This window comes from Hemicordylus capensis, chromosome 6, assembly GCF_027244095.1.
Source record: "Hemicordylus capensis ecotype Gifberg chromosome 6, rHemCap1.1.pri, whole genome shotgun sequence".
NCBI classification, from domain to species: domain Eukaryota; kingdom Metazoa; phylum Chordata; class Lepidosauria; order Squamata; family Cordylidae; genus Hemicordylus; species Hemicordylus capensis.
Window position 1 is genome coordinate 67,633,198 of NC_069662.1, and position 26,699 is coordinate 67,659,896.

A 26,699-nucleotide genomic window follows, 5' to 3' on the forward strand; every position below is an offset into this window, starting at 1 on the left:
AAAATTCAAAAACGTCAATGCTTTTTCTATCTTGCTTCTTCAAAGTCCAGATTTTGCATCCATAGAGTGTCATGGGGAAAACCATTGTCCAAACGATTCTAATATTTGTAGGTATAGACACAACACAGCATCTAAATATCCTTTCCAAGGCCTTCATTGCAACCCTACCAAGTGCTAGTCTGCATCGTATTTCTTGACTGCTGTATCCTTTACAGTTGACGGTCAATCCTAAAAAGCAGAAGCTATTCACTACTTCAATATCTTCATTGTAAGTTCTGAGGCTGGTTGCTGTACCCATTGTCATTAGTTTAGTCTTCTTGACTAGATGCTGGACTAGATGGGCCTTGGGCCTGATCCAGCAGGGCTATTCTTATGTTCTTATCCTGGATGGCTTTAAGAGGGAGTTTGGATGACTTCATGGAAGAGAGGTCTATCAATGGCTACCAGTCGGAGGGCTGTGGGCCACCTCCAGCCTCAAAGGCAGGATGTCTCTGAGTACCAGTTGCAGGGGAGTAATGGCAGGAGAGAGGGCACGCCCTCAACTCCTGCCTGTGGCTTCCAGCGGCATCTGGTGGGCCACTGTGTGAAACAGGATGCTGGACTAGATGGGCCTTGGGCCTAATCCAGCAGGGCTGTTCTTATGTTCTTATGACATTTAGTCGTAGTCCCATTTTTTCACTGTGTTCCTTGACCTTCATTACTAGAACTTGCAGATCATCCGCTTTCTCAGCTATCAGAGTGGTGTCATCAGCGTAGCACAGGATATTGGTGTTTCTTCCTCCAACTTTAAAACCATGCTCATCTTCTTCCAGTCCACCTTCTCTCAGTATATGTTCAGCATATAAGTTGAATAAAGAAGGAGAACGTATACAGCCTTGTCTTATTCCTGTGCCGATCTGAAACCAGTCTATTTCACCATGTTCTGTCTGGACTGTGGCTTCCTGCCCTGTGTATAGGTTTCTCATGAGAACATGAGAAATATGTATAGGTTTCTCTGCGTAAACCACCCTGAGCCATTTTTGGAAGGGTGGTATAGAAATCAAATAAATCATAAAAATAATGTTCTGGGGTGCCCATTTTCCTAAGGATATTCCACAACTTGATATGGTTGACGCAATCAAAGGCTTTTCTGTAGTCAATAAAGCACATATTGACTTCTTTCTGGTATTCTTTGGCTTTCTCAATTATCCAGAGTGCATCAGCAATGATGTCTCCTGTTCCTCGGCCTTTTCTGAAACCAGCTTGAACATCTTGCATTTCCCTTTCCACATAGGGCTCTAATCTGCATTGGATGATCCTGAGCATGATTTTGCTAGCATGTGAAATTAAGGATAATCTGCGATGGTTTGCGCAATCTGTTAAGTCTCATTTCTTTGGTATGAGTATGTAGACTGACCTCTTCCAATCTGTTGGTCACTGTGGTATTCTCCAAATTTGCAGGCAAGAGCCTTGACTGATTCTTCTTCTGCTGCCTGCCATGTGTCTGTATCTATTCCATCAATTCCTGTAGCCTTCCAACTTGGTGATGACCGGGGTGTTGCTCTAACTTCATCTTCCCATACTAGAGGTTCTTGCAAGTAGAGAATATCTTCTAGAGTATCTTGGATGTCTCTGCTGTACAGATTTTTGGCATACTCCTTCCATCTCTGTTTGATCTTCTCTGAATTAGTTACTATTTGTCCTTTGGCATCCCTTAACATACCAATTCAAGGTTGGAACCCGGCTAAAATTGGTTTTTGTTCAAGGGGGATTAGCCTCCTTAATAATGATGGATGGCCACAAATTTAAACAGAAGTCTTTAGTCATAAATAAATTAACTCATTACGGACTTTCCCCAATTGAATTAATTGATCTAGGACTAGATCAGGCCACAAAGGTGGTTAAACAACGCATTTCAGATATAGAACTACAGGATGAATTGGCTGGCCTCAAGAGTGGTATATATATAGGGAACCAAACTATCAACTTTAAGCCAGTAGAATAGTTAAATGAGGTATCTCTGTCTAAATTTAGGCATGCTCTTACTTTAGCATGTCTTAATGCACTACCTACGGCAGTTCTTTATTAGCAAACACCAATAAGGAGATTGGCTAAGTTTTGTTATATTTAAAATTCATTCTGAGTCTATGTAACTGTACTCTTTTACTGGTCAATGAGTTAAATAAAAATTTATCTATCTATCTATCTTTGACATCTCTTAACATACCAATTCGAGGTTGGAACCTCCTTCTGAGTTCAGAGATCTTTTGGAAAACCTGCCTTGTTTTTCTGTGTCTATTTCCAGCCTCAAGGTCTTTATAGATGTCATTGTAGTATTGCTCCTTGTCTCTTCTAACAGCTTTCTGAAATTCCCTATTAAGTTCCTTCCTGAGGTCTTTATCTTTCATGACTTTGGCTTCTCTCCTCTTCTGAGCAATTTCCACCGTCTGTTCTGACATCCATTTTGCATTCTTCTGTTTCTCGGTCTTTGGCAGTCTCTTTTCACATTCATCCTTAACAACTTCTTTGATTTAATTCCACAGTTCCTCTGGTGGAATTCTGTCAATGAGGTTCAGAACTTCAAAGCAGTTCCTGATGTTCTCCTTGAAAATGGTGGATACATTCTCAAGATCATATCGTGGAAGCTGGATAGCTTTGTTTTTTCTAATTTCACTTGACTTGGAACTTGCATGTGAGCAGTTCATGATCTATTCCACAATTGGCCCCTGGCCATGTTTTTGCAGTTATAACTGAGCTCTTCCACCTCCTTGCACCAATAATGTAATCAGTTTGATTTCTGTGTACTCCATCTGGTGATGTCCATGTGTATAGGCGCCGCTTTGTTGTTTGAAGAATGTGTTATCAATGAAGAGATCATTGGTTTGGCAGAAACGAATAAGTCGTTCTCCTGCTTCATTTCTGTTTCCTAAGCCATATAGGCCGACTGTGTTTTCCTCCTTACCTTTTCCAGCTTTGGCATTCCAGTCTCCAACCACCAGCATTTCATCTTGCTTGCACGTTCTGTTAATTTCAGACTGAACTTGAGCATAAAACTCATCAACTTCCTCTTCTTCTGCATCAGTTGTTGGGGCATAGATTTGAAAAACTGTCGTGTTAAAGGGTTATCCACAAAATCGAATTGATATTAGTCGGTCACTGATGGCATTGTACCCAAGTATTGTCATTGCTATATCCTTCCTGACTATGAAAGCAACACCGTTTCTTCTTTGGTTTTCCTGTTCTGAGTAGTAAACAGTATGATTTTCTGACTGAAAGTGTTCCATTCCAGTCCATTTTAATTCATTTAATAGCCCAAGATGTCAATCTGTAGTCGATTCATTTCATCTTTCACTTTGTTGAGCTTGCCCATATTCATGCTTCTTACATTCCACATTCCCATTGTAATTCTGGCTTTGCAGCTTCGGATTTTCTTTTCCTGCACAGCAACATCAGTTGCTAGACGCCCAAAAGGCTTTAGTCATAAACACCATAGGTGCTCTGAGAGATCCTCAGCTCTTCCTCAGTACTATGTTGAGTACCATCCAACCTGAGGGGCCCATCATCCGGCACTACATCGACAATCATTCCATTTTGTCTATCCATGTGGGTTTTTTGGTGTGGTTTACCATTGCCTTCTCCCACACAGTATGAAATGATGCCTCTGTCATTGTCATTGAAGTGATCATCTGCCTCCAGCACCTTCCTATGTCACTGCTGCATCATTCAGTGCTGCTGGAAAGGAATTCTACTGATGCAAAGGAGACTTCCTAGTAAGTAAGTAGTAAGTTTATTAGTACATCCAAGACCAGAAATCAGCAACAGATGCAACAACCAACAAAATACAGTTATAAAGGCTTTTACTTCTTACTATAAAACTACTTAATCATTAACCGCCCTGAGCTATTCTGTAAGGGTGGTCTAGAAATCAATCAATCAAACAAACAAACAAACAACTCATTATGCATCAGATTCGAAAACCAGCACACTTCTTAGGAATGTTTTACAGATTTGACTATCTATCTGTTGACTAATAAAGCAAGCCCTGGAGCAAAATTTTGCAACATTAAACATTATATCAATAATAGAATCTGAAAGAAGAAGAGAGGTGTAAAATTTGTCTGATCCACCTGGAAATTTGATTAAAACTGAAGTTATAAAAAGGCAACGGATGTCTCTATAGAATTGACAGGACTTACTAGAACATTACTACCTTAAGTGAGGCATGGGAAAATGCTTGACTAACAAGCAGAAGGTTGCCAGTTAGAATCCCCACTGGTACTATATCAGGCAGCAGCGATATGCATGGGAGGAGGCGATGGTAAACCCCTCCTGTATTCTACCAAAAGAAAACCTCAGGGTTCTGTGGGCGCCAGGAGTCGAAATCGACTTGACAGCATACTTTACCTTTACTAGAACATTGTCTTATCTCTCTCATAACACAAATGTAGAATGAAGTGGCAGAGGGCCATATGATACCTATATAGATTTTTTTTAATGTATTAATCAAGCAAAGAAGTGCATTAGCATATACTGACTCAGCTGTAAAAAGGTTGATATTATCAATTGTGTACTAGAAGCCATGGTTACTGTTAGTACTGAATTTAAACTCAATATTGCTGAATTTAAACTCAATATTGCTGAATTTAAACTCAATCCCCCACCCCCAGTACAGTACCTCCAGTGACTGTTGCTGGTGTCTATCTTGTGCTTCTTTTTAGATTGTGAGCCCTTTGGGGACAGGGATCCATCTTATTTATTTATTATTTATCTGTGTAAACCACCCTGAGCCATTTTTGGAAGGGCGGTATAGAAATTGAAATAATAACAATAATAATAATAATTTCAAATTGAAATTGAAAGGCTGTGGTACAAATTGAAATTGAAAGGCTGTGGCAGAAAAAGACCAAAATAATCCCAGTGGTATTTGGCGCCCTGGGTGTAGTTCCAAAAGACCTTGAAGAGCACCTCATCACCATAGGGGCCACAGAAATCACCATCAGCCAATTACAAAATGCAGCTTTACTGGGAACAGCCTATATTCTGCGACAATATCTATAACAGTTGACAATAAAATTCAGCCATCCCAGGTCCTTGGGAAGGACTCGATGTCTGGATAAAACAAACCAGTCAATAACACCTGTCTCACTGTGTAAACAAGAAGAAATAATAATAACAATATATGTTACTTTGCTTTTACTCATAAAACCATGTATTAGTGATTTAACTATTTCTGTCCTTTTACTGCCCTTCTCCTGCGCCTAATTTCATTTTATTTTGTGGAGTATATTTCATCATCTCATTTCTGTCTTCCATGTTCTGTTTTTCTGTCTGACTGCATGCCTCTTCCATTGGTTTGGTCCTAGAGAGGAGGAGGAGTATGAAGAGGAAGAAGAACAACCACCAGTCACAGAGCCTAATACAGAGGATGAGGGGGAGGAAGAAGCTACTAGGCAGGTTAAAGCAAGGTACTAGGAATGTGCCCTCTCTTAACTCCACCATCAAGAGCTGAAGAACTGAACATCTTAATAGTGTTAGTGGTTAACAACCCTTTTGAATGTATGCTCTTTCCTTATTAATATATATGTTAGTAAAAATATTGACCTCACAAACGTAATAGTATTTCTCAAAATGCAATTGTGCCCCCCACAACCATATTGGTTCTCCCTGACCTGCCTGGGAGCTTGGGTGTCCCCATCCCTGGATGATAGCACCCTTGCAGCTGTCTTTACATGTATGCCTTGGTCATTGCCAGAATCCCATGATAGGTAGCCCTTGCCCATGATCCGCAGGCACTCCATATTCATCAGCAAGGCTTCTGCTGTCCATTTCTGGTTGTACTAGTGCTTGGACCACCATTGCCTCCTGTGTTCATTGCAATTGCATGCATTCAGCACATGAGTTGAGAGTGCATCTGTGTTTGGGCCACGGCTGCTACATGTGCCCACTTGCTGTGCATCTAGACATTTTCAGATGTTAATAAAAGCAATCCTTATGCCACAGAACCATGTCCCACCTTCCTTCATCAGTTTGCCTCCTATTTGGCTTGGCCAAGGAGCAACAGCTCAGCCTCTTCTGGAGACAATAGCCACCTCCATTCTGGTCTGCATCCAGAATGATGATAGGAACAGTTATGAAGCACCACTGTGTGGATGCAGCAGCAGGGATGCCTGCAAGGTGGAGACACCATGGCCTGGGTTAGCAGGGCCATATGGTAGCTGCTGTGTGTGGTTGAGTGTGTTCATTCTGTTTTTGACCAAGGAGAGTAGAGGCTGAAGTCTCCTTCCAAACACTGAACTCACTGGTATGAAGTGTTGTAAACAGCACCTAATCAGTTTGTTTAGCAAGAGCATGGAGTGTGTGACCCAGCTGATGAAAGTCATTCAGCACCCCCCAATTGATGTAGGAACTATCTACTCCATGTATATTCAGCCAGAGAGCAATGAGTGTGCACATGAGATCCTCCACTCTTGCCTCTGTGGGACTTGTTATGTCATAGGGGGCAGGGGTGGGATGAGTGCCTGTGCCCCCATGCACACATTCTGGAGTGACTTTGCAGCCAGTGCTGCACAAAGCAGCTCTGATGCTCAGAGAAAGGAAGTGCCCTGCTTTCCCTATCCCTGAGGGTTCTTGCTGATGGCCCTGCCTGTCTGCCTATTGCTGTTACACACTTGTCTCTACTCACTTCCTTGAGAGGAGCTCATGCATGCACCACTGGGTTCCTGACCTGGCTGAGCAGAGAGTGATCTAACGGTGCACACATGCTTCTAACAAGAAAGTACAGCACTAACTTCAGTTTCCAAAGCAGGGGAAACACTTTTGTTAGAAGCACATGCACACCAATAATCAGGATGCTGGCAAGTACATTATTGTTTCTTAATCTGAAAGTCTAGCATTTATTTCATTTCTTTTAGAATATTTATATACTGCTTTTCAACGAAAAGTTCAAAAGTGAAACAGAGGAATTTCCAAAACAAAGAAATTGGGCGGGGGTGGAGGGTCCCTATCCCAAAAGTGTCCACGCTGTTGTTTTTTAAAAGACAATAGCCATTGGAAAAGTCTAGATTGAATAGGAACATTTGCTTCCCCACTGCTAAATCTAAGATAATTATCACATGAAAGATTCCTGTTTGCCCATTTAGCAGGGGTTGATATAATGAATTGTGTTCTAAAATTGTAACATTGTTACAGAAAAACATTCTATCATAAAAGAAATGTGGAGTCTTAGAATAACATAAGTGTAGCACCATCCTGAAATTGTCTTTTCACTTGATACTGAAGGGAGAATGATAGGAACCCAAAGGGTGTGTACTGGGACAGCCCTCTTACACAGGGAGTCAGGAATCATCTGGCAGTCAGGAAACACTTCCCTCTACTGCTGGATTTAGGCACAAGCTAAGTAAACTACAGCTTATTGCCTTGCATTATGAGGGGCCTCTGAATACCAAAACATGACTGAATTTCAAGTTTTACATAGTTGGTTGAAAAATTAAGGAGAAATAGACATTGGGGCGCTTCTCACGATCAGCAGAGGCTAGCCCGATTTTTGTTGCCTGTCAGAACCACTGGGCTCGCAGCCGAGCCCGGTGGTTCTGGAGCGGCAAACCCGCTCGAGAACCCCTCGTAAAAAGCAGCTTTGCGGAGCGAGCGCTCCTGCAAACCTGCTTTTTGCGATCGTGAGTAGCCGTGGCACGCCTTCGTGGCACGCCTACTCATGAGTAGACTCCCGGCTCGGGGGTTTCCCCGGTATGCCCTGCGTGCTCGCGCAGGGCATACTGGGGCTTGCAGGGGCCACTTGGCCCCCGCTCCCCCCACCCCCGCCAGCTGTGTCTCAGAGCCGTCCATCGTGTGGGCAGCCGATCTGGCTGCCCAGGGCTCCCGGCCCGCTCTCCCCACAGTTCTTACAAAAGCGGGTCTCACAGACTGTGAGACCCGCCTCATTATCGTTCTGATAAGACAAAAAATATTACACTATTATACTACACTACTAAAATACTACACTGTTATTTATCATATTGAGTTTATAAATCTGTGCAGAAATAACTGTATGTTAGATTGACTTTTTATCAGATCAGGGCCTTGTTTAGACCAATGCCCACCATCATAGTTAAAGGCAGCGTTTGCCTCTTCAGACAAATACTGCTGTAACCATGAGCAGTGTGGCGAAGGGGCAGGACTTTTGACCTTTTGGGGCCTTTTAAGTTTGACATAGCTTACGGTCTCAGCATGTCATATCCCAGCCCTGCTTCCCTCATTTCTTCCATTGATGAACTATTAAGATGAGGGAAAGAAAAATCACCAGACCCACAGATGGACCCAATAGAAATTACGAAGAATCCTCCCCCAGCTCCCATTCTCCCTCAAGAGGTTTTTCCAAGTATATTAGACACGAAACCTTTGGTATAGTTTTTTCTCCTCTTTGCTTTCATCATAACTTTTCTGTTAAGGTACTTGCAGTGACATCCTTTTATCCTCTGTCCCATTCTGCCTTTCTTTGCTTCTCTTCTTACCTGTCTCTTCTTTCCAGTGGGCTTCCAGAAGTACAACAGGTTGAAACTGATTCACAGAATTCTGATACTTCGGCCACCTCAAGCATACTTTCTCAGGATGAGAGGCCTCCCATGAGCTTTAGGGCAGAGAGTCCATCCAAGAGATCATCGTCCCCTGTGCTTGATTCACTTGCTTCTCATCATTATTCTCTTCATTCTTCACTCTCCTCATCTGCATCAGTCTCTTCCCAAAACTTATCATCTGTTACTCCAAAGGCATCTCCAACAGTTGAGAAATTACCTTATGTACCACACAGTCCTTTTCATCTCTTCTCCTATGATACTGAAGAGCATCCAACATCCATGAAAGAAAAGGAAACAGAAGGAATAAGAGAATACAGGTAGCCCTTCACATGGGTTTAAGGAACATTTTATATTAGTAATATAATATTACTAATTACATTGTATTATATATTGTATATTGAGATTACATATATATATATATATATATATATATATATATATATATATATATATATATAATTTATATATTATAATATTAGTTAAGATAATAGTTTTATAATTTCACTGTTTATGTTCTTTCCTTGGACTTATCCTCCCACTTTGCCTACAAATTACATTATCCATTTTGTCTCCAAATTATAGTCCTATGCAGACACTCTAGCCTAGAGACAGTGGAGGCTTGGGATCACAGCAGCCAAGCCATGTTGCACCTACTTCTGTTAGACTTTTGAAAAAGGGCATTATCTGGGCAATATCTGCAGACCTCAATAGTGTGTGTGTGTGTGTGTGTGTGTAATAGCAATAGCACTTACATTTATATACCGCTCTATAGCTGGAAGCTCTCTAAGCGGTTTACAATGATTTAGCATATTGCCCCCAACATTCTGGGTACTCGTTTTACCGACCTCGGAAGGATGGAAGGCTGAGTCAACCTTGAGCCCCTGGTCAGGATCGAACTTGTAACCTTCTGGTTACAGGGCGGCAGTTTTACCACTGCGCCACCAGGGGCTCATTTTATATAATAAAATATATTTTGTGTTACTGCCAAAAGGAACACTTCATTTGTCTTTATTAAAATGTCCTTTAAGGAAAAGTAAAGTGTCAGTTTTGATACACTTTTTATTTTCAGTCCACTCAGTGGACATATATACTTTTTAAAGTGATGTTGTTTTACTGGCTGACATGTTCTGCAGCAAAACACAGGTAGTGTAGATCTGTCCACACTGCTGCAGGGCTCTAACATGCACAGTGATGCTGATGCTCAAGAGTGCTGTCCCAGTACAGCTCACCCTTGTGCAGATTGCACTTCAGTTGGGAACATTGTAAGTAGCGGAAAACCACTGGTTGCACAATAGTAAGCTGTATTGGAACATTCCTCTTGTACAGCAGTGTAGCCATGTGTGTTAGAGCCGCTCAGTGGCACAGGACAGGTCTGTACTGCCCACATTCATTATAACTATTTTATTTCTAGCATAAATGTCTAGGCACAGTACAAAAAGCAAAAATGTTATTCAGGATCTGTCTGCAGCCCCACAATCTAATAAACTGAGAAAACTGCATGGGGGTGGGTGGGAATAAGACACCTAAATAAAGAATTGCTATGAATTGATGTGCTCAACTATAATTTACTAAAATGGCTGTGAGATCATATTGGGTAGGATGCAGTATTTAATTAACAGATGGAGAACATATTCTATCTATTTAACATTTTTATGTGTCTCTGGGTAGTGTACAAAAATGCAAATTAAACAAAACCAAAAATGATTAACACGTTTAAATCATTTAATACCAAACATTAAAAAATGAAAAACTATAAATCTAATTAAAAGCCTGTATTTATTTATTTGATTTATATACTGCCCTTCCAAAAATGGCTCAGGGCAGTTTACATCAAAATAAAAACAATTAAAATCAATTAACAATTACAATCAAAACTAAATCAATTAAACAATTAAAATCATTTAAACAAATATTAAAATCATTTAAAACCAACATTAAAAATTTAAAACCATAAATCTCGTTAAAAGCCTGGGTGAATAAATGTGTCTTCAGTGCCTTTTAAAAAGTTGCCAGAGATGGGGAGGTTCTTATTTCAACAGGGAGCACTTTTCCAAAGTCCAGGGGCAGCAACGGAGAAGGCCCATTCCCGAGTAGCCACCAAACAAGTTGGCAGCAACCACAGACTAGTCTCTCCAGATGATCTTAACAGGCGGTGGGGCTCATGGTGAAGAAGATGTTATCTTAAATACCCAGGGCTTAAGTTGCTAGGGCTTAAGCTGTTTAGGGCTTTATAGGTAATAACGAATGGTAAAGTGTGCCGTCAAGTCGACTTCAACTCCTGGTGCCCACAGAGCCCTGTGGTTTTCCTTGGTAGAATACAGGAGGGGTTTACCACTGCCTCCTCCCATGCAGTATGAGATTATGCCTTTCAGCATCTTCCTATATTGCTGCTGCCCGATATAGTACCAGTGAGGATTCGAACAGACAACCTTCTGCTTGTTAGTCAAGCATTTCCCCACTGTGCCATAACTAGCACCTTGTATTTTGCATATCGGCAGCCGGTGTAGTTCTTTCAACACAGGAGAAAAGGCAGTAATCTAGCCTAGAGGTTACCAGCATATGTACCACTGTTTCGAGGTTGTTCATCTCAAGAATTGGATGTAGCTGGCGTATTCCCCTGCTAACATGGCAGAGAGGTACCTTTTACTGTGGTGATTCTCTTTATTTAGCGGGGGAGAGTAACCGGCCCTATCCACCCCCAGCAGAGTACCTCCAGTGACTGTTGCTGGTGTCTATCTTATGTTTCTTTTTAGATTGTGAGCCCTTTGGGGACAGGGTTCCATCTTATCTTATCTTGTTTATTTATAATTTCTCTGTGTAAACTGCTCTGAGCCATTTTTGGAAAGGCGGTATAGAAATGGAATAAATAAATAATAAAAAGCACCTCTGGCCACCACCTCAGCCTGGGAAAACAGGGAGAGGTTTGGATCCAGAAGCACCCCCAGACTGTGTACCTGTTTCTTCTGGAGGAACGTGACCCCATCAAGAACTGGCAGGTCAAAATCTTTGCCCGAGTTCCAACCCCTCACATTAAGTACCTCCGTCTTATCTGGATTCAGCCTCAGTTTGTTATACCTCATCCAGCCCATTACCGCCTCCACGCAGGCATTTAGGGAGGTTATGCGTTCCCCTGATGATGTTGATATGGAGAAATAGATTTGGGTGTCATCAGCATATTGATAACACCCTGCACCAAATCTCCTGATGATCTCTCCCAGCTGTTCCATGTAGATGTTAAACAACATCAAAAACAATATGAGGACACCATAGGAAAGTTCAGATTTGGAAGAACAACAGTCTCCAAGGGACACCATCTGGAATCTGCTCGTGAGGTAGGAGCGGAACCACTGCAAAGCAGTGCCTTGCAGTCACAGTGCTGATCTGTGAACATTTGTGCAAACACTGTGACTGTGGCTATTGCTGCTCTTAGTAGGTAGTAGCATTTGCAAAAAGCTCTAATCACATTATTATTGTGGTGACATCATCCAGAGATCTTACAAGAGCCTTTTCATCAATCATAGTGTTGTGGGGAAACTCACATTTTGGTATCATCACGCTGTCCTTCCCTCAGTTCTTCATTGCCTGCTGCTGCGTTCACAGCTCCGGCTCGAGGTTTCTTCATTTTGCTCTTGAGACTCTGTGAGAGAATTCCTTACTGTTCCTTATTATTTTCAAATACATTCTAGCTTTCCTACTTTACCTTTAATAGTTTTTCTCTTGCCTTTTACATTTTGCATCTTTTTTTCTTATTGCCCCCCCCAACCTTCTCCATTTAAAAAAACCTTAATTTCTTCCCCTTCACAGCCTATTTACATATTCGCGTGTTGGTTTTGAGTAAAACTGTTTATTTGTTGGCTGGAGGAGGAGAAGAAAGTGACTTTCAATCGTTGCTCGGTCTGCCGTGCAAAGCTCTCTACTAACAATCACTCTCACTGCCTTTTGTGTCTAGGAGAAGCACACAAAGTAAATTCCTGCTTACAATTTGGGAAACAGGTGCAGAGAAATTGTGCCCAACGCCTCTGGGCCTTCTCCCACAGTGGCTCTGTGGGAAACTTCTGGTTTGAGGCCCTATCAGCCTCGAACCAGACAAAAGTTTGGCTTCTTTGACCTCTGAAACAGCAACGCCTCAAATGGGCCCTTCCATTAAAGTCCCATTTGGGTCCCGGTGCTTGCAGGCACTTAAGGGATCTCAGCTCCACCGCCCCCCCATGCCCTCTCACCCATGGATCTGGTGCAGTCTCGTCAGGGGGACTCAGTTGCCTTCAATGTCACAGCAGTTGCAGCCTCAATACCATTTATACTTCCTGATCCTACAATCCTCAAATGCAAGGTACCAGTGGGTCCTACACTGCAGAGAAAGTGGGGGGAACCTCTCATTGCGCACCCGTCTGTGCAGCCCAAGAAACGTAAGCCGATGATGTTGCCCACTCCTCAAACCTTGGCAAGGGCCCCTGAAATCCCTGACAATCTTCTGGGCTTCCTGCTGCCGCAAACAGAGACACTCTTGACAGTAACGGAGGTAGCCTCCCTCCTTGAGCCTGGGGGTTTATCTGCCAACCCCCAGATAGACATCTCTGGACCCTATGGTATGGGATCAGGTTCCATCCCTCACTTTGCCTGGGCTTTCAGAGCTGCTGGGAGAGCACCAACAGCCATTACAGGCAGCCCCTCCCTCAGTACTGAAACTGATCCCTGGGCCCTCGAGTTCAAAACTGAAACCTCCAGCTCCTCCTCCACACACGCCATGTGAGGAGAATGAGCACTACACTCCAGATGCTGATATGTACTCCAGAGGACCCTTATGACTACTTGCTTATGACTACTTGCTGTGCTATGAATCCAATGAGGATATGGACTACTGGTGCTAGGGATGTGCACAAACAAGTTCAGAGGCTCTTTTACGGACCTCAAACCAGTTTGAATGTCCAGTGGTTCGAAGGTAAGGAGGATAGCTTTAAGGACTGGGGAGGGTACTCTTACCACCACCCCGCCACGTTTTCCCCGCTGGTGCTGTGGTTTAAAACGGTCCTGCAGGGCAGCAGTGTACTTCCTTGCCGCCCTGGTGTGTATCGGACCGGAAGTGCCCAGTGTTGCATGCGCATGTCCAACTATTTGAAGCTTCTGGCAGTCTAGTCAACAAGGCCCTGAAAGGCTTCCTACCATTTCTTCAAGGTCACCATGTGGAGGTCCACACAGAGAACACGACTGTTAAGGCCTACCTGAACAGCAGGGAGGTACAGTCTCCAAGACGATGCTCTTCCTAACACTTTGGATCTGGGACTGGGCACATGATTTGTTGCTCTCGGCCATTCACATCCAATAACAATCCAATGTTCTTGCGGATTCCCTACATTGAAATCCTCTGATATCCCACGAATGGACCCTGCACCGTCCAGTTCTTCAGCACCTATTCCATCATTGGGGCACACCAGCTGTAGATATCTTCACATCATGGGTGAACAAACAGTGCCCTTAATATTGCTCCCAAATGGGGATATTTCATCACTCTCTAGGTGATGCCTTCACACTTTGCTGGAAAGGGATCTTTCTATATTTCATTCCACAAATCCCCTTGATTCTGCAGGTCCTACACAAATGGAAAAGAGAACCCACAATGGCCATCCTGGTGGCTCCTTATTGGCCCCAGAGGATATGGCTCCCAGTACTCACGTTTCTTGCACTGGAGGGACCAGTTCATCTCCAGGAGCTACTGAACTTGCTGACACGGGGCAACAACTCTTATGAGCAGAAATGCAAACATTTTCTGAATTTGCTAAGACCAGGAACACTGACCCCCTACAGGGCTCCTATTATTATTATTTATTTTTATTTTTACATTTATATCTACTTGCTCCTCCTAAAAACAATTGGGCTCTCCCTTTCCTCACTCAGAGTTCACCTTGCAGCAATATCAACGCACATAGAACCCTGGGGTGGGGAATCCCCCTTTTCAAACCCTCTAGTCAAAAGATGCCTTAAAAGATTTTTCAATGTATACCCCATTTATACTCACGTCACCTCCATGGGACCTTCCCTTGGTGCTCACCCAGTTAGTGCACAGGCCTTTCGAACCCCTAGCCACTTGTGACCTCTGTTCACTTACCTGGAAGACAGTGTTCCTTGTAGCCATCACATTGGCTCATTGGGTGAGTGAACTGAGGGCTTTTAGAATGTATACTCCGTATTTGGTCTTCTATAAGGATAAGGTCAAACTGACCCCGGATGTCAATTTTCTCCCCAAAGTGATGAGCTCCTCGCAGGTCTTGTCTCTACCAGTATTCTTCTCAAACCCGTCTTCACAGGCCGAAAAGACTCTTCACTCTCTCGATGTACGCTGTTGCTTGGCATATGGAGAAAGAACCGAGCTGATCAGAAAGACTCCAGCCATATTTGTGTCCTATGCTCCTACCTCGCAGGGCTCTCAGCCTGCCACACAGTCTATAGCTAGATGGATTGTTAGCACTATTACTCTGGCCTATGAATTTGTGGGCAAGGACCCCCCCACCTCTAAAGTCTGTCAGGGCCCACTCCACAAGAACGGTTTTCACATCGACTGCCTTCGATCGTAATGTCCCAATCGATGTGATCTGCAAAACTGCCATCTGGGCTACTCATTTGTCATGCTTTACACCTTGGACCTCCACTCCAGATGGGAGTTTGGGCGAGGTGTTCTGCATTCTAGTGACTGCGGTCCCAGGTAGGTAGGTAGTGACTCCAGGTAGGTCAGCTTGCAATGCACCCATTGGTGTGAACAACAGAGACCATGACGATAAACAACAGGTTGCTTGCCTATAAACGGAGTTCATCTAGTGGTCATCTGTTTGTTCACACACCTTTCCCTTCCTCCCCGCTGCAGTCTCTTTCAGATTGGCAGACATTTGAACTGAGCGTGACGGATACCAAAGAGGGAGCATGACGGATACCAAAGAGGAAGGGGCTCCAGCCAGAAAGCTAGAACTAAAAGAGCTTTGGAAGGATCTTGAATTGACTTCAACACATGTGTGAAGCCCATTAGTGTGAACAAACAAATGACCACTAGATTAACTTACTTTACAGGTAAGCAACCTTTTTTTCTCCATGTCTAGTTCCCTAGCTGATTTTCTGGAGTGCTTCTTAATACCTTTTCATGATTTATCTTTAATTCTCGCCATTATTTCTGAACAGCCTCCTCCTCCTGACCACAGTTTTGATATCTGATTGATATCTGATTTTCTTAATTAAATATTCCTGGCCTACATTTTTTCATAAATTGTAGTGTTGTTAATTATGATAAAATCAAGTAAGTAAAAGCACATAGCTTTCATACGTATTTCATAGCTTTCTCAGTGGATTGTAGTATATCATGTACATATACTAAATAGGGCTTTCCCCTTCCTTTCTCCTGCAGTCCTTATGAATACCTGAATCTGAACAAATTTTCTGAATCCATCGATCCTTTTTAATTTTAAATTTTTTTCTTCTTCTAGGTGGGTGATTCTTCTTCTTTCCTTATTTCTTTTTTTCCCCTTTTCTTGCTATGGACTGCTATTTATTTTAACTTATTGTTTTTCTATCAAGTCTGGTTTTCATTCAGGCCTTAAGTTGTTTTCCTGCCATATAGTCCAGTATTCCTAACCCTTTGCTGGTCCAAAACACTATTAACATCAGATAAGACCATATAGCTGACACTGTGATTTTTCCTCCCTGTCACTTGAAGAAACCCATATCTTTATGAAAAGACGAGGAATTAGTTTCAGAAAATTTATACACACACACACACTTCCACAGAAATGTTTTACAGGTGGGCCTCATTATCCATGGGGTTTCTGTTCTGGCAGATTACCGCAGGTAACAAAAATGTGGATAAAGAGTAATTGAGTCTATGGGAATGTGGGGATTAATTTTCCAGACTAAAAAAAAAAAAAACACCCCAAAAATACCAAAACGGGCCAACTAAAGTGCACTTCTGTGCTCTGTGGATCTCCTGGTGTCCAGCAATGCCTCCCAAAGTCTAAAACAGACCTCAAAATCGTGGATCTTTTCCATTTTTTTGCTGAATGAGCCACAAAATGACTCCCACGGACAAAATGGCAGCTGGAAGCTACCTCCACAGTCACTTCCAATCCTCTAGTAACCACGGATATGTGGGTTTTGACACTTTTGTATCTGCGGGTATTCAAATTGGGTGTCAATTTGACACCCATAAATATGTGAAACTTGGATACTGAATCTGTGTATAATGAGATTCTCCTGTATTCTTTATGGGTTCTCCCACAAACCAAAGGCAGGACTGGGAGAGCCACCTCCTTCCCCCACCCTGCACAGAGCTACTATTGTGAATGGGCAGAACCAGTCCTTTCTCACTTGTTTTCTTTCTGAGGGCCAAGCTAGATGTATTATGGGCACTCCATGTTTGGAGTTTCCAACATCTTTTGTCTACTAAAAAAGCAACTACAAAGAAGATTATTTGGATCAGGGCCATGGTACAAAGGGAGAATTTACCCTTGTACTGATTCCCTGACTTATATCACCCACCCTACCCTTCATCCCAAAGCTGTTCTTAGTCACAAATTGGAAAACTTAAAAGCAGATTTATTTATTTTTTACCCTCCACAGCTTATAATGGTGGGGTAGAGCAATTTGGATTGCACTTGAAAGATGGGAAGGAAGAGTTAACTCTCCTTATACTGCATGACTTTTCTGCTTTTTAAGGAAGACAGCAAATTCAGGAGTTCCAAACATGGCCCATCACGTCTAGTTTGGCCTGGAAGAGCGGGATAAAGGGACTGAATGAGACATGGGTTCTTCAGCTTTTTTGCTTCTTGAGAGGTTCAATAAAGTGAAGTAAAAATCTATTATAAAAGTATGGATTATGTCTGAGTTTCAGTTGACTACAGCTGAAAGTAAGCACTGAGATTCCATGCTGTGCCACGGGACGTTATGGTGCAATTAAAGGAGGTAAACCTCAAAAAGGTACTATGTATGCTTTTTATTGTAGTACTTTTGGAACGTTGCTATGGCTGGTATGTTTTGACTATAAAAGAGAGGAATCCTCAATTGCCTCACAGAAACATTTACTGAGCCTGATGCATTTCAGATAAATATCTTTTTTTCAAGAGCATTGAAACATAAATATATAACATAATGAGCAAATTATATACACTTCAATGCAGAACTTTAAATGACACATAACCAAGCTATTTTTTAGTGAGCCTTATATGTAATTCTGTATTCTATTTTGTATACATAACTTTATTTCACATTTTAAGAGGAACATTATTATGTCTCAAAATGTGTGGCCCAGAATTGGATATAATGTTCCATGTGAGGTCTGACCAGCACTGAACAGAATTGAACTATTACTTCTTGTGATCTGGACACTATGATTCTCTTAATGCAGTCACTCTTTTAGCGGTTGCATCTCACTGTTGGCTCATGTTCAACATGCTGTCTACTAAGACCCCTAGATCCCTATCATATGTGGTGTCGCCAAGTCAGGTCTCCCTCATCATATATTTGTACATTTGATTTTTCTTATTCAAATGGAGGTCTTTACATTTTGTTGGTTTTGGCTCAGTATTTGAGACAATCAAGATCTTGAGGGTCTTCTCTCTCTCTCTTCTGGTGGTACCCCTGCCAGCTTTTTAAAACAAAAACTTCTGGTGACCATGTTTTGGATATAACATACAACTTTTAATAAGCAGCATTTCAAATATGCATTTTCTCTAAAACTTTTATATGAATCTTAAAAATCATAAGAGTTGAAAAAGGCTTTGTAAGTCATCCAGTACAGTCCCTGTCTGCTAAGTGCAAGAAATGTAGAGCATCCCCAACGGATGGCTACTTAAGACTTCCACTTCCCCTCCACTGAGGGGAAGTCCACCCCCCACAAGAGAGGGACTCCCACAAGAGGTTTCCCCTGATGTTCAAACAAAATCCTACCTCTCCTACCTCTCGGACAGATTCCAGATGGTGTTGATTGGAAATTGTTGCTCTTCAAAATCTGAGCTTAAGTATGGTGTCCCTCAAGGCTCCATACTTTCTCCAATGCTTTTTAACATCTACATGAAACTGCTGGGAGAGATCATCAGGGGATTTGTAGCTGGGTGTTACCAGTACACTGATGACACCCAGATCTACTTCTCCCTGCCAACTTCTTAAGGAGCTGGCATATCCTCCCTAAATGTTTGCCTGGAAGCAGTAATGGAAAGACTACTTGCCTGGAAACAGTCTCTGACAATTTTTTAAAAGTCTTTAAAGATGCATCTGTTCACCCAGGCTTTTAACTGGTACTGTTTTGATTGTTTTTAATGTTGTTTTAGAATATTGTTTAAAAAATTTTTAAATTGTTGTGTTTTAAATGTCTTGTTTTTGTTTTTAACTAATGTTTTAATGTTGCTTTTATCTTGTTGTAAACTACCCAGAGACATAAGTTTTGGGCGGTACAAAAATATGTTAAATAAATAAATGGCTGGATGAGGGAGAATAAACTGAAGCTGAATCCAGATAAGACGGAGATACTTATCGTGCAGGGTCAGAACTCTAGAGATGATTTTGATCTACCTGTTCTATATGGGGTCACGCGTCCCCAAAAGGAACAGGTTTGCAGTCTGGGAGTACTTCTGGATGCACACCTCTCCCTGGTTTCTCAGGTTGAGGCAGTGACCAGGAGTGCTTTCTATCAGCTTCGACTGATACGCCAGCTGTGCCCGTTTATCGAGATCAGTGACCTCAAAACAGTGGTACATATGTTGGTAACCTCTAGACTTGCCTTCTGTAATGCGTTCTACGTGGGGCTGCCTTTGTACGTAGTCTGGAAACTTCAGTTGGTTCAGAATGAGGCAGCCAGGTTGATCTCTGGGTCATCTTGGATAGACCACATTACTCCTTTACTGATGGAGTTACACTGGCTGCCAATAGGTTTCCAGACAAAATACAAAGTGCTAGTTATATAAACGGCTTAGGCCCTGGGTATTTAAGAGAACGTCTTAGGAACATAGGAAGCTGCCATATACTGAGTCAGACCATTGGTCCATCTAGCTCAGTATTGTCTACACAGACTGGCAGCGGCTCCTCCAAGGTTGCAGGCAGGACTCTCTCTCTCTCTCTCAGCCCTATCTTGGAGAAGCCAGGGAGGGAACTTGGAACCTTCTGCTCTTCCCAAAGCTGCTCCATCCCCTAAGGGAATATCTTACAGTGCTCACACATCAAGTCTCCCATTCATATGCATCCAGGGTGGAACCTGCTTAGCTTAGGGGACGTCATGCTTGCTACCACAAGACTAGCTCTTCTCTCCACTTCTTCACTATGAGCCCCACCGCCCATTGAGGTCATCTGAGGAGGTCCGTCTCCAGTTGCTGCCAACGTGTTTGGTGGCTACACAGAGACGGGCCGTCTTGGTCGCTGCCCCAAGATTGTTGAATGCACTCCCTTCTGAGATACGATCCTCCCCATTTCTTGCAATTTTCAAAAAACACCTGAGAACCCATCTTTTAACCCAAGCTTTATCAGCTTCCTAAGTTTTTTAGGTTTTAATCTCTGGTTTATTTTTAAATTGTTAAATTGTTTTAAAATTTCCCTTCTTGTACCTTAAGCCTATTAGATCTGTGCCTCTGTGGCAGTAGAGAACAAGCCTTTACCCACTTATATGTGTCAACCCTTCAGGTATTGAAGAATACAATTATGTCTCCCCTCGGTCTTCAAGCCCTCAAAGGGCTTGTTTTCAAACCTAACTCCCCCCCCCCCTTTTTTATGCCCACCATGGAATCAGTTTCAATGTGTATACAACCCTTCTAAATGTGCAGCACCAAGAACTGGATTCTGTTCATGCAACTTAAAATCACATCCTTTTTGCAGCTGCATTATACTGCTCTCTCATTTTCTCCTTCTGATCTACTGTACTCCTGAGATGATTTTTGCATTTCCTCCCTAAGTGCAGAACTTTGCATGCTTTTGTTGAATTTCATTTTGTTAGTTCAGTCCAGTTTTCTGCTATTTAGAATTTTATTCCTGTCTTCTGAAGTGTTGGCTATCTCTCTCAGTATTGTCATCTGTAAGTCTGATGAGGATTCTCTCCACCCCTTCATCTGAAGCCCTATTTATATATCACATTCAACACTTGCATAACGAATGTATAGTGTACACAAGTAAACTTCCTGTCTTTACTATGCATTTGAGGGGCCTGTACCCAGGTTCACTTTTAAAAAGAATGCAAGTAAAGTTGTTCAAAGAAAAACACGTATAACTCTACAAACATCTGTACAACATAGTGTCTGAATAGGGTCATTGATTAAAATGTTGATGGATACTGGACTGAAGACTAAGCACTGAGAACTCTTCTCAAAATCACCTTCCAGTTTAATGAAGAGCTATTGATGAACATGCTTCGACTATGGTTTTCCCAACCAGTTATGAAGCCACCGGTTGGAATTGTTGCCTAGTCCTCATTTGCCCAGTTTGCTAATCAAAATATTATGGGAAAGTTTGTCAGACGTTTTGCTGAAATCAAGATAAATCATGTCCACAGCAATCCTATCTATATATTTATTTCTCTTAGATGTACCTGTTGCTAATACAATATGTGGCAACTCTCGCAAGAGTTCGGAGAGCTACCAGATAGTGGCGGGGATGATAGCGATGGGGATAGGCAGCCAGCCAACAGGCCGGGAGTTAACAGTGGCAGGCAGGCAAACTATGGCGCCAGACGATGGGAGAGCGAGGAAGCAAGAGAGGCAGAGGTGGGCGGAGACTGGGAGGAAACTGTGGCGGAGGCGGGCAGGCGAGGAAGAGGAAGAGGAAGGAAATGGCAAAGGGGGCAGGCGAGATAAAGTTGCAACGGTGACGGGTGGGGGGAGGAAGGAAACATCTGGGCGGCGAGAAGTAGAGGTGCAGATGCTCTGCGCCCGACCCAGCTAGTAATCCATTAATCCTACAATCCATAGTTTGATGCGGGAAAGAGGTAATGGTTCTGATAGGATTTATTCTTGACAAATCCATGCTGGCTTCTAATCACTTAATTGTTGTCAAGATACTTACAGATTTACTGCCATGTAATATGTTCTAGCGGTATCAGACTGATACCAAGTCGGTGGTTTCCTGGATATTCATCCTTACCCATTTTGAAGACTGAAACATTTACTATCTCTACTCTTGTGGCATCTCACATGTTCTCCAAGATTTGTCAAGATGATAAACAGAACTTCTGAGTACATCAGCAAGTTCTATTAGTACTTGATTGCAATTCATTTGGCCTTGAAAATGTAACTCACTTTGGAGGAATAGGTATTCCTTGACTTTATCCATCTTGAACTGCAGTCCTGACCTCTCACCAGTCACATTGCTTTTGTGAAGTTGTGCACAGTTCCTCTTTTGAGAACTTGAGTATATTGAGCAGGATCTAAACTTGTTTAGTCTCAAGTAAGCATAACTGAAATAAATGAGACAAGATATTCACAATTATCTTCAGTCCCATTAATATAAATGGGACTTAGTCACAGCTTATTTAATCTGAAATTTGCCCTCTATATTCTAAACATCTCAGACTTAGCAAATTTTCTGTAATACAATAAAAGGTGTTTCAGCAATTTTTGGGATTTACCTCACTTATGTTGCTTCCACACTGGGTTTTTACTGTGTAATTGCCAATCTAAAGTGTCCCCCAGTGACATTTTCCTCATTTTCCTTGAGTTGATTTTGTGAGCTCAGCTTTTAAAGTGATGGCACAGCTGTACAATCTCCCACATGTAGCTCGTCTGTAGTGCAGCTGTCCTATAGTGTTTTGTGGAGTCGTTTCTGGAAGCTGAGTCAGAAAACACTGTCTGCGTGGCATGTATAGGTCACACTGGTCATTTCCAGACTCTGTGTTCCGTTCCTCGTCTCACTTAGCACTTCCCTTTCAAAATAGCATTGCCTTTCTAGCTTTTCCTTTTTTTTCCTGAATAGCAGAGTAGTGAGCAGAATTGGAAGCACAGTGAGGAGGAAGTGTTTAATCTTTCTCCACCATACTATGGTCCCAACAAAAATACCTCCCCCCGCCTCCTCTGAGGGGATGGGGAAAGAGGGATTGCTTGGCCAGTTACATATGTGAAAGGAGTTCCTTTTCCTTGCAGCTTCAAGTCAAAAAGTAACTATTTGGCACTGTTAACACACCCAAACCTGGAAGCACCCTGTGTTTGTTGGATTTTGAAATAGGATATCCCCCCCCCCCAGTTGTTGCATGATTATATGGGCCACTTGCGAGTTAGAGAACACTGGTTTATGTCAGCTCTATTTCTGTTTGAAGAGTAATGTAGCATAGGCTTTTTTAAAGGCAGGAACATATGAAGCTATGTCTACTGCTGAGGAAAATAATTGATCCATCTAACTCAGTATTGTAGTAGTTCACTAGTTGGTCTTATGCTAGGTGCTATCTCTCAGCCTCAGTACCTCCATCTACAAAATGGGGATAATAATACAATTTTTTTTAGAGAATTGTAAGCTTTATTGAGATTGTATGTGGTAAATGCTTTATTATTTTCACATTAGTATTAGAATCAGAATCAAGCTTTATTATGGTCAGAGACCAGCATAAAATTACACATTAAATGAAGGTAATACTGAAGAAAAGTTACATGTTGATAGAGGTGATTGCAAATAAAATCACATTAATATTATATATTTCATAAATATAGGATATGGGGTAGGAAAAATGTGGCTGCTTCATATTCATTTGAGTGAGCCGCCTCTGATAAAACCCTGACTGCAGCCTGGCTTGCACCCTCATGCTGAACAAGGGAGAGAGCAAAGAAAACACCCAGCCTCCTTCATTGTCAGCTGGGAAATGAACTCATTAGGGCCACACAGGCCCTTCTGGGTGCTTGCCAAACCTGTGTGTAATGTCACATGCAGAGGGTGTGGCCAGTGCACACGAGGGACTGCCAGGGAGAGGGGCAAACACAAAACCTCCTCTACCTACATACCTGCTACCAACTTACAGGACCAAAAATTATTGAAGTAAACAAAGTATATGGCAGGGAGTGGGAGATTCTTCCAGCTTTGCTAAACACTAATGAGGAGGTTGCAGCTCTGATTCGGGTGGGATACTGCTGGGGTGCAAGAACTGAGGAACTCTCTCTTTCTTTGATACTACAGGCCTTTGGTGTATGAGGTTGCAGCAGCTCTGATGGGGGTGGGGACTGGAGAGGGGTAGGAACTCTTTCTCTTGGAATCCCTGCTGATGGAAGTATATGTTCACTTCAGTTTGTTTTGTGTTGGCCATTGCATAACAAGACATAAAATAGAAAAATACTAAGTCTAATCAGGCAGCAGGATTTATTCTAATGTGCAGATGGACAAATTTTGTGCAGTGGGGGAAATGTGCAGTGGGAACTAGGTTTTCCTGCAGTCAGGGGCGTAACAATGGGGGGGCAGGCAGGGCACGTGCCCTGGGCGCCTCTTGAGGAGGGCCACCAAATACCACTGGTCGCAGCGCCCCCAGCCCCAAATTTTAGTTTTTGGCACCCCGGGCACCACCGCGGCACCATGTTTGGGCTCGGGTGGCGTGTTGCTCTGCTGCTGCCTATTGGCTTGGCCGGGATGGACCTAGCACTCCCCCGCCCCCTCGCGCTTACACAGCATGAGATCACGCAAGAGAACGTCTGCTGTGCTGAGTCAGCTGGCTTCGTTCTCGCTCTCCACTTGGGAGTGGGGCTGCACTTCATTATCTCTTCAATAAAGCACAGAGCATATCCAGCAAGGTGTGTGTATTTTTTTTAAAGAAAGCCCTCTTCTTTCAGTTAAATTTATGGAGGGGGAGGGTTGAGGTGAGGTGACTGCTTTGGGTGTTGGGGGGTGTCTACCCTCATGGGGGTGGGTGGTGGGGCACCAGCGGCTGGCGGCGGGTAACCTCCCAGAGTTGAGGTGTGTTTGTTTTGAAAAAATATTTAAATTTACTGGGGGGGAGGGTGGTTGTATGGTTCTTCTTGGGGCTCAGGGGTGGGTGGGGGGCAGGCAGGCGGGCTACAGGCTACCTCCCTAGTGGTCCACAACAACAAGAGTAACTTTGGGAGTGTGGGAGGAGAGGCGGCGGCCACCGCTCAGTGGGACTTCTGATTCGAAGGAGCCTTCCTTCCGCTCAAGCAACATGGCTGGATTTGGGGCTTCCTTCCAGTTAAAACAAAATGTGGCGAGGGAGGACTGAGGAGGGTGTTGAGTAAACGGTTGGTGGTTGGGGCGCGTGTGTCTCTTGCCTTCTCGTAGGAGCCTTCCTTCCTCTCAGGCAGCATGGCTGGATTGTGCTTCAGCGCTGCCTTCCCCAGGTATGGGCTTCCAGTTAAACTAAAGCAAAGAAAAGGTGGTGGGGAGGGTGTTGAGGAAATGGTTGGTGGTTGTGGCGCGCATGTCCCTTCTGGAAGGAGCCTTCCCTTTCCTTCCCCTCAGGCAGCATGGCTGGATTGTTTGTGCTTCTCACATGCCCCTGAGCAGCAGCCGCCGCCACCACTGCCTTCCCAAGCTGGGGGCTTCCAGTTAAACATAAGGCAAAAGGTGAAGAGGAGGGTGTGTGGAGAGGAAACGGCTGCGTCCCTTCTTGAAGGAGCCTTCCCCTCCCCTGAGGCAACATGGCTGGATTGTGCTTCCACCGCTGCCTTCCCCAGCTGGGGGCTTCCAGATAAACTTAAAGTAAAAAGTGTGGAGAGGAAACGGCTGATGGTTGGGGTGCACGCGTCCCTTCTCGAAGGAGCCTTCCCTTCCCCTCAGGCAGCATGGCTGGATTGTGCTTCTCACAATGTGCCTCTGAGCAGCAGCCACCGCTGCTGCTGTTCCCAGCTGGAGGTTTCCAATTAAAGAAAAAGGTGATGGGGGACGAGGGTTGAGGAAAGGAAATGGGAAGCCCCGCTCCCTAATCTTTTTTGCTGGGAGGGGGTCTGGCTGCAGACAAGTTACCTTGCATGTGCTCCGAGAAGTTTCTCTTTGCTGTTATTTTAAACATTCTCAGAGTCTTAGTCTTGGTAGTGCAAACATATCCCAGAACAGATCCCTGACAACAATTAAACTCTCTTGGGTGTAGGCAGGGGAAGAATGGTTTGTTTCATATCTGTGACCTGTTGGGGTGTGGGTTTTGGAAACTTCATTGCTTATTCAACAGCTGCAACTCCAGCCAAATGCATGGTTCTCTCCCCCACTCCAATAATATCACTTGTGGAGTTCCTTCACAAATTATTATTATTAATAATAAATATAATTGGTTTTTCAATGAAAAATTTTCCAAGCCATTTACACAGTACTGATTGTGGCTGGAGGAGCAGAGGGTCAAGAGCAGGGCTGAAAGGCAATGAGGTAATGCAGGTTGTTACTGTTGTTTAATATAGTATTTATCAGGGGTGGGGACTATTTGTTATTGTCTTGTTTATAGTCATCCTATGCTGTATTCTCACAACAGCTTGGGAAATATCTTTCCTATTGAGGACACATGACTAGATATATGGCTAGGACATTAATTATTATTTTTATTATTGCATTTATATCCCGCTCTTCTTCCAAGGAGCCCAGAGTGGTGTACTACATACTTAAGTTTCTCCTCACAACAACCCTGTGAAGTAGGTTAGGCTGAGAGAGAAGTGACTGGCCCAGAGTCACCCAGCTAGTTTCAAGGCTGAATGGGGATTTGAAATCGGGTCTCCCCGGTCCTAGTTCAGCACTCTAACCACTACACCACGCTGGCTCCATGACCCCTAGTACTTGCTCATGTTATCAGTGAATAGTACAGCAAACAGGAGACATACCATTTATGATTATTTCAAGGGGAGTAATGTGGGGAGGCAAAGTAAGTGGGGAGGCAAAGCGTTTGCATATTTATCTACAGAACTGTCTTTATGAAAAATTGATATCAGTATCTCAGTGTATTCTAATTTTATACAAGTGTGGGCTTGAACCCAAAGTTCTAAAACCATCTGAGCCTTCTGCATCTTTGCTGGGGGTGGGGGAATCAAGTAAATGTTTGCCCAGTCATCTTATGCTGTATTTACTTTCTGAACAGTCAGGCCACTCCATCCTGCTGGCACAGATTCAATAATTGATCATCTGTAGCATAGATTAGCTCTTGGTTGAGTTTTGACACATCTGAATAAACTTTTCCCCTTAATAAATGCAGAGCTGCCCCCGCATGGTCTGCCAACCTGTTCTACAAGAAAAGAG

General features: G+C 43.1%; 1 protein-coding gene across 22 annotated transcripts in view; it reads left to right on the forward strand.

Moving 5' to 3' along the window:
- Positions 1–26,699, forward strand: part of FHOD3 (formin homology 2 domain containing 3) — a 663,149-nt gene that overhangs the window by 440,084 nt on the left and 196,366 nt on the right. For 19 of the 22 annotated variants that reach the window (XR_008309501.1, XM_053259380.1, XM_053259375.1 and 16 more), the window contains 2 exons: positions 5,343–5,444; positions 8,504–8,866. The exons of 2 other annotated variants lie outside the window; for them this stretch is intronic. Coding sequence is in view for 19 of the 20 variants with exons in the window: in XM_053259380.1 (XP_053115355.1) it covers positions 5,343–5,444; positions 8,504–8,866 (465 nt within the window). In the remaining variant the exon portion in view is untranslated. The remainder of the gene's footprint in view (positions 1–5,342; positions 5,445–8,503; positions 8,867–26,699) is intronic. One more of the 22 variants, XM_053259381.1, reaches the window with a different exon arrangement.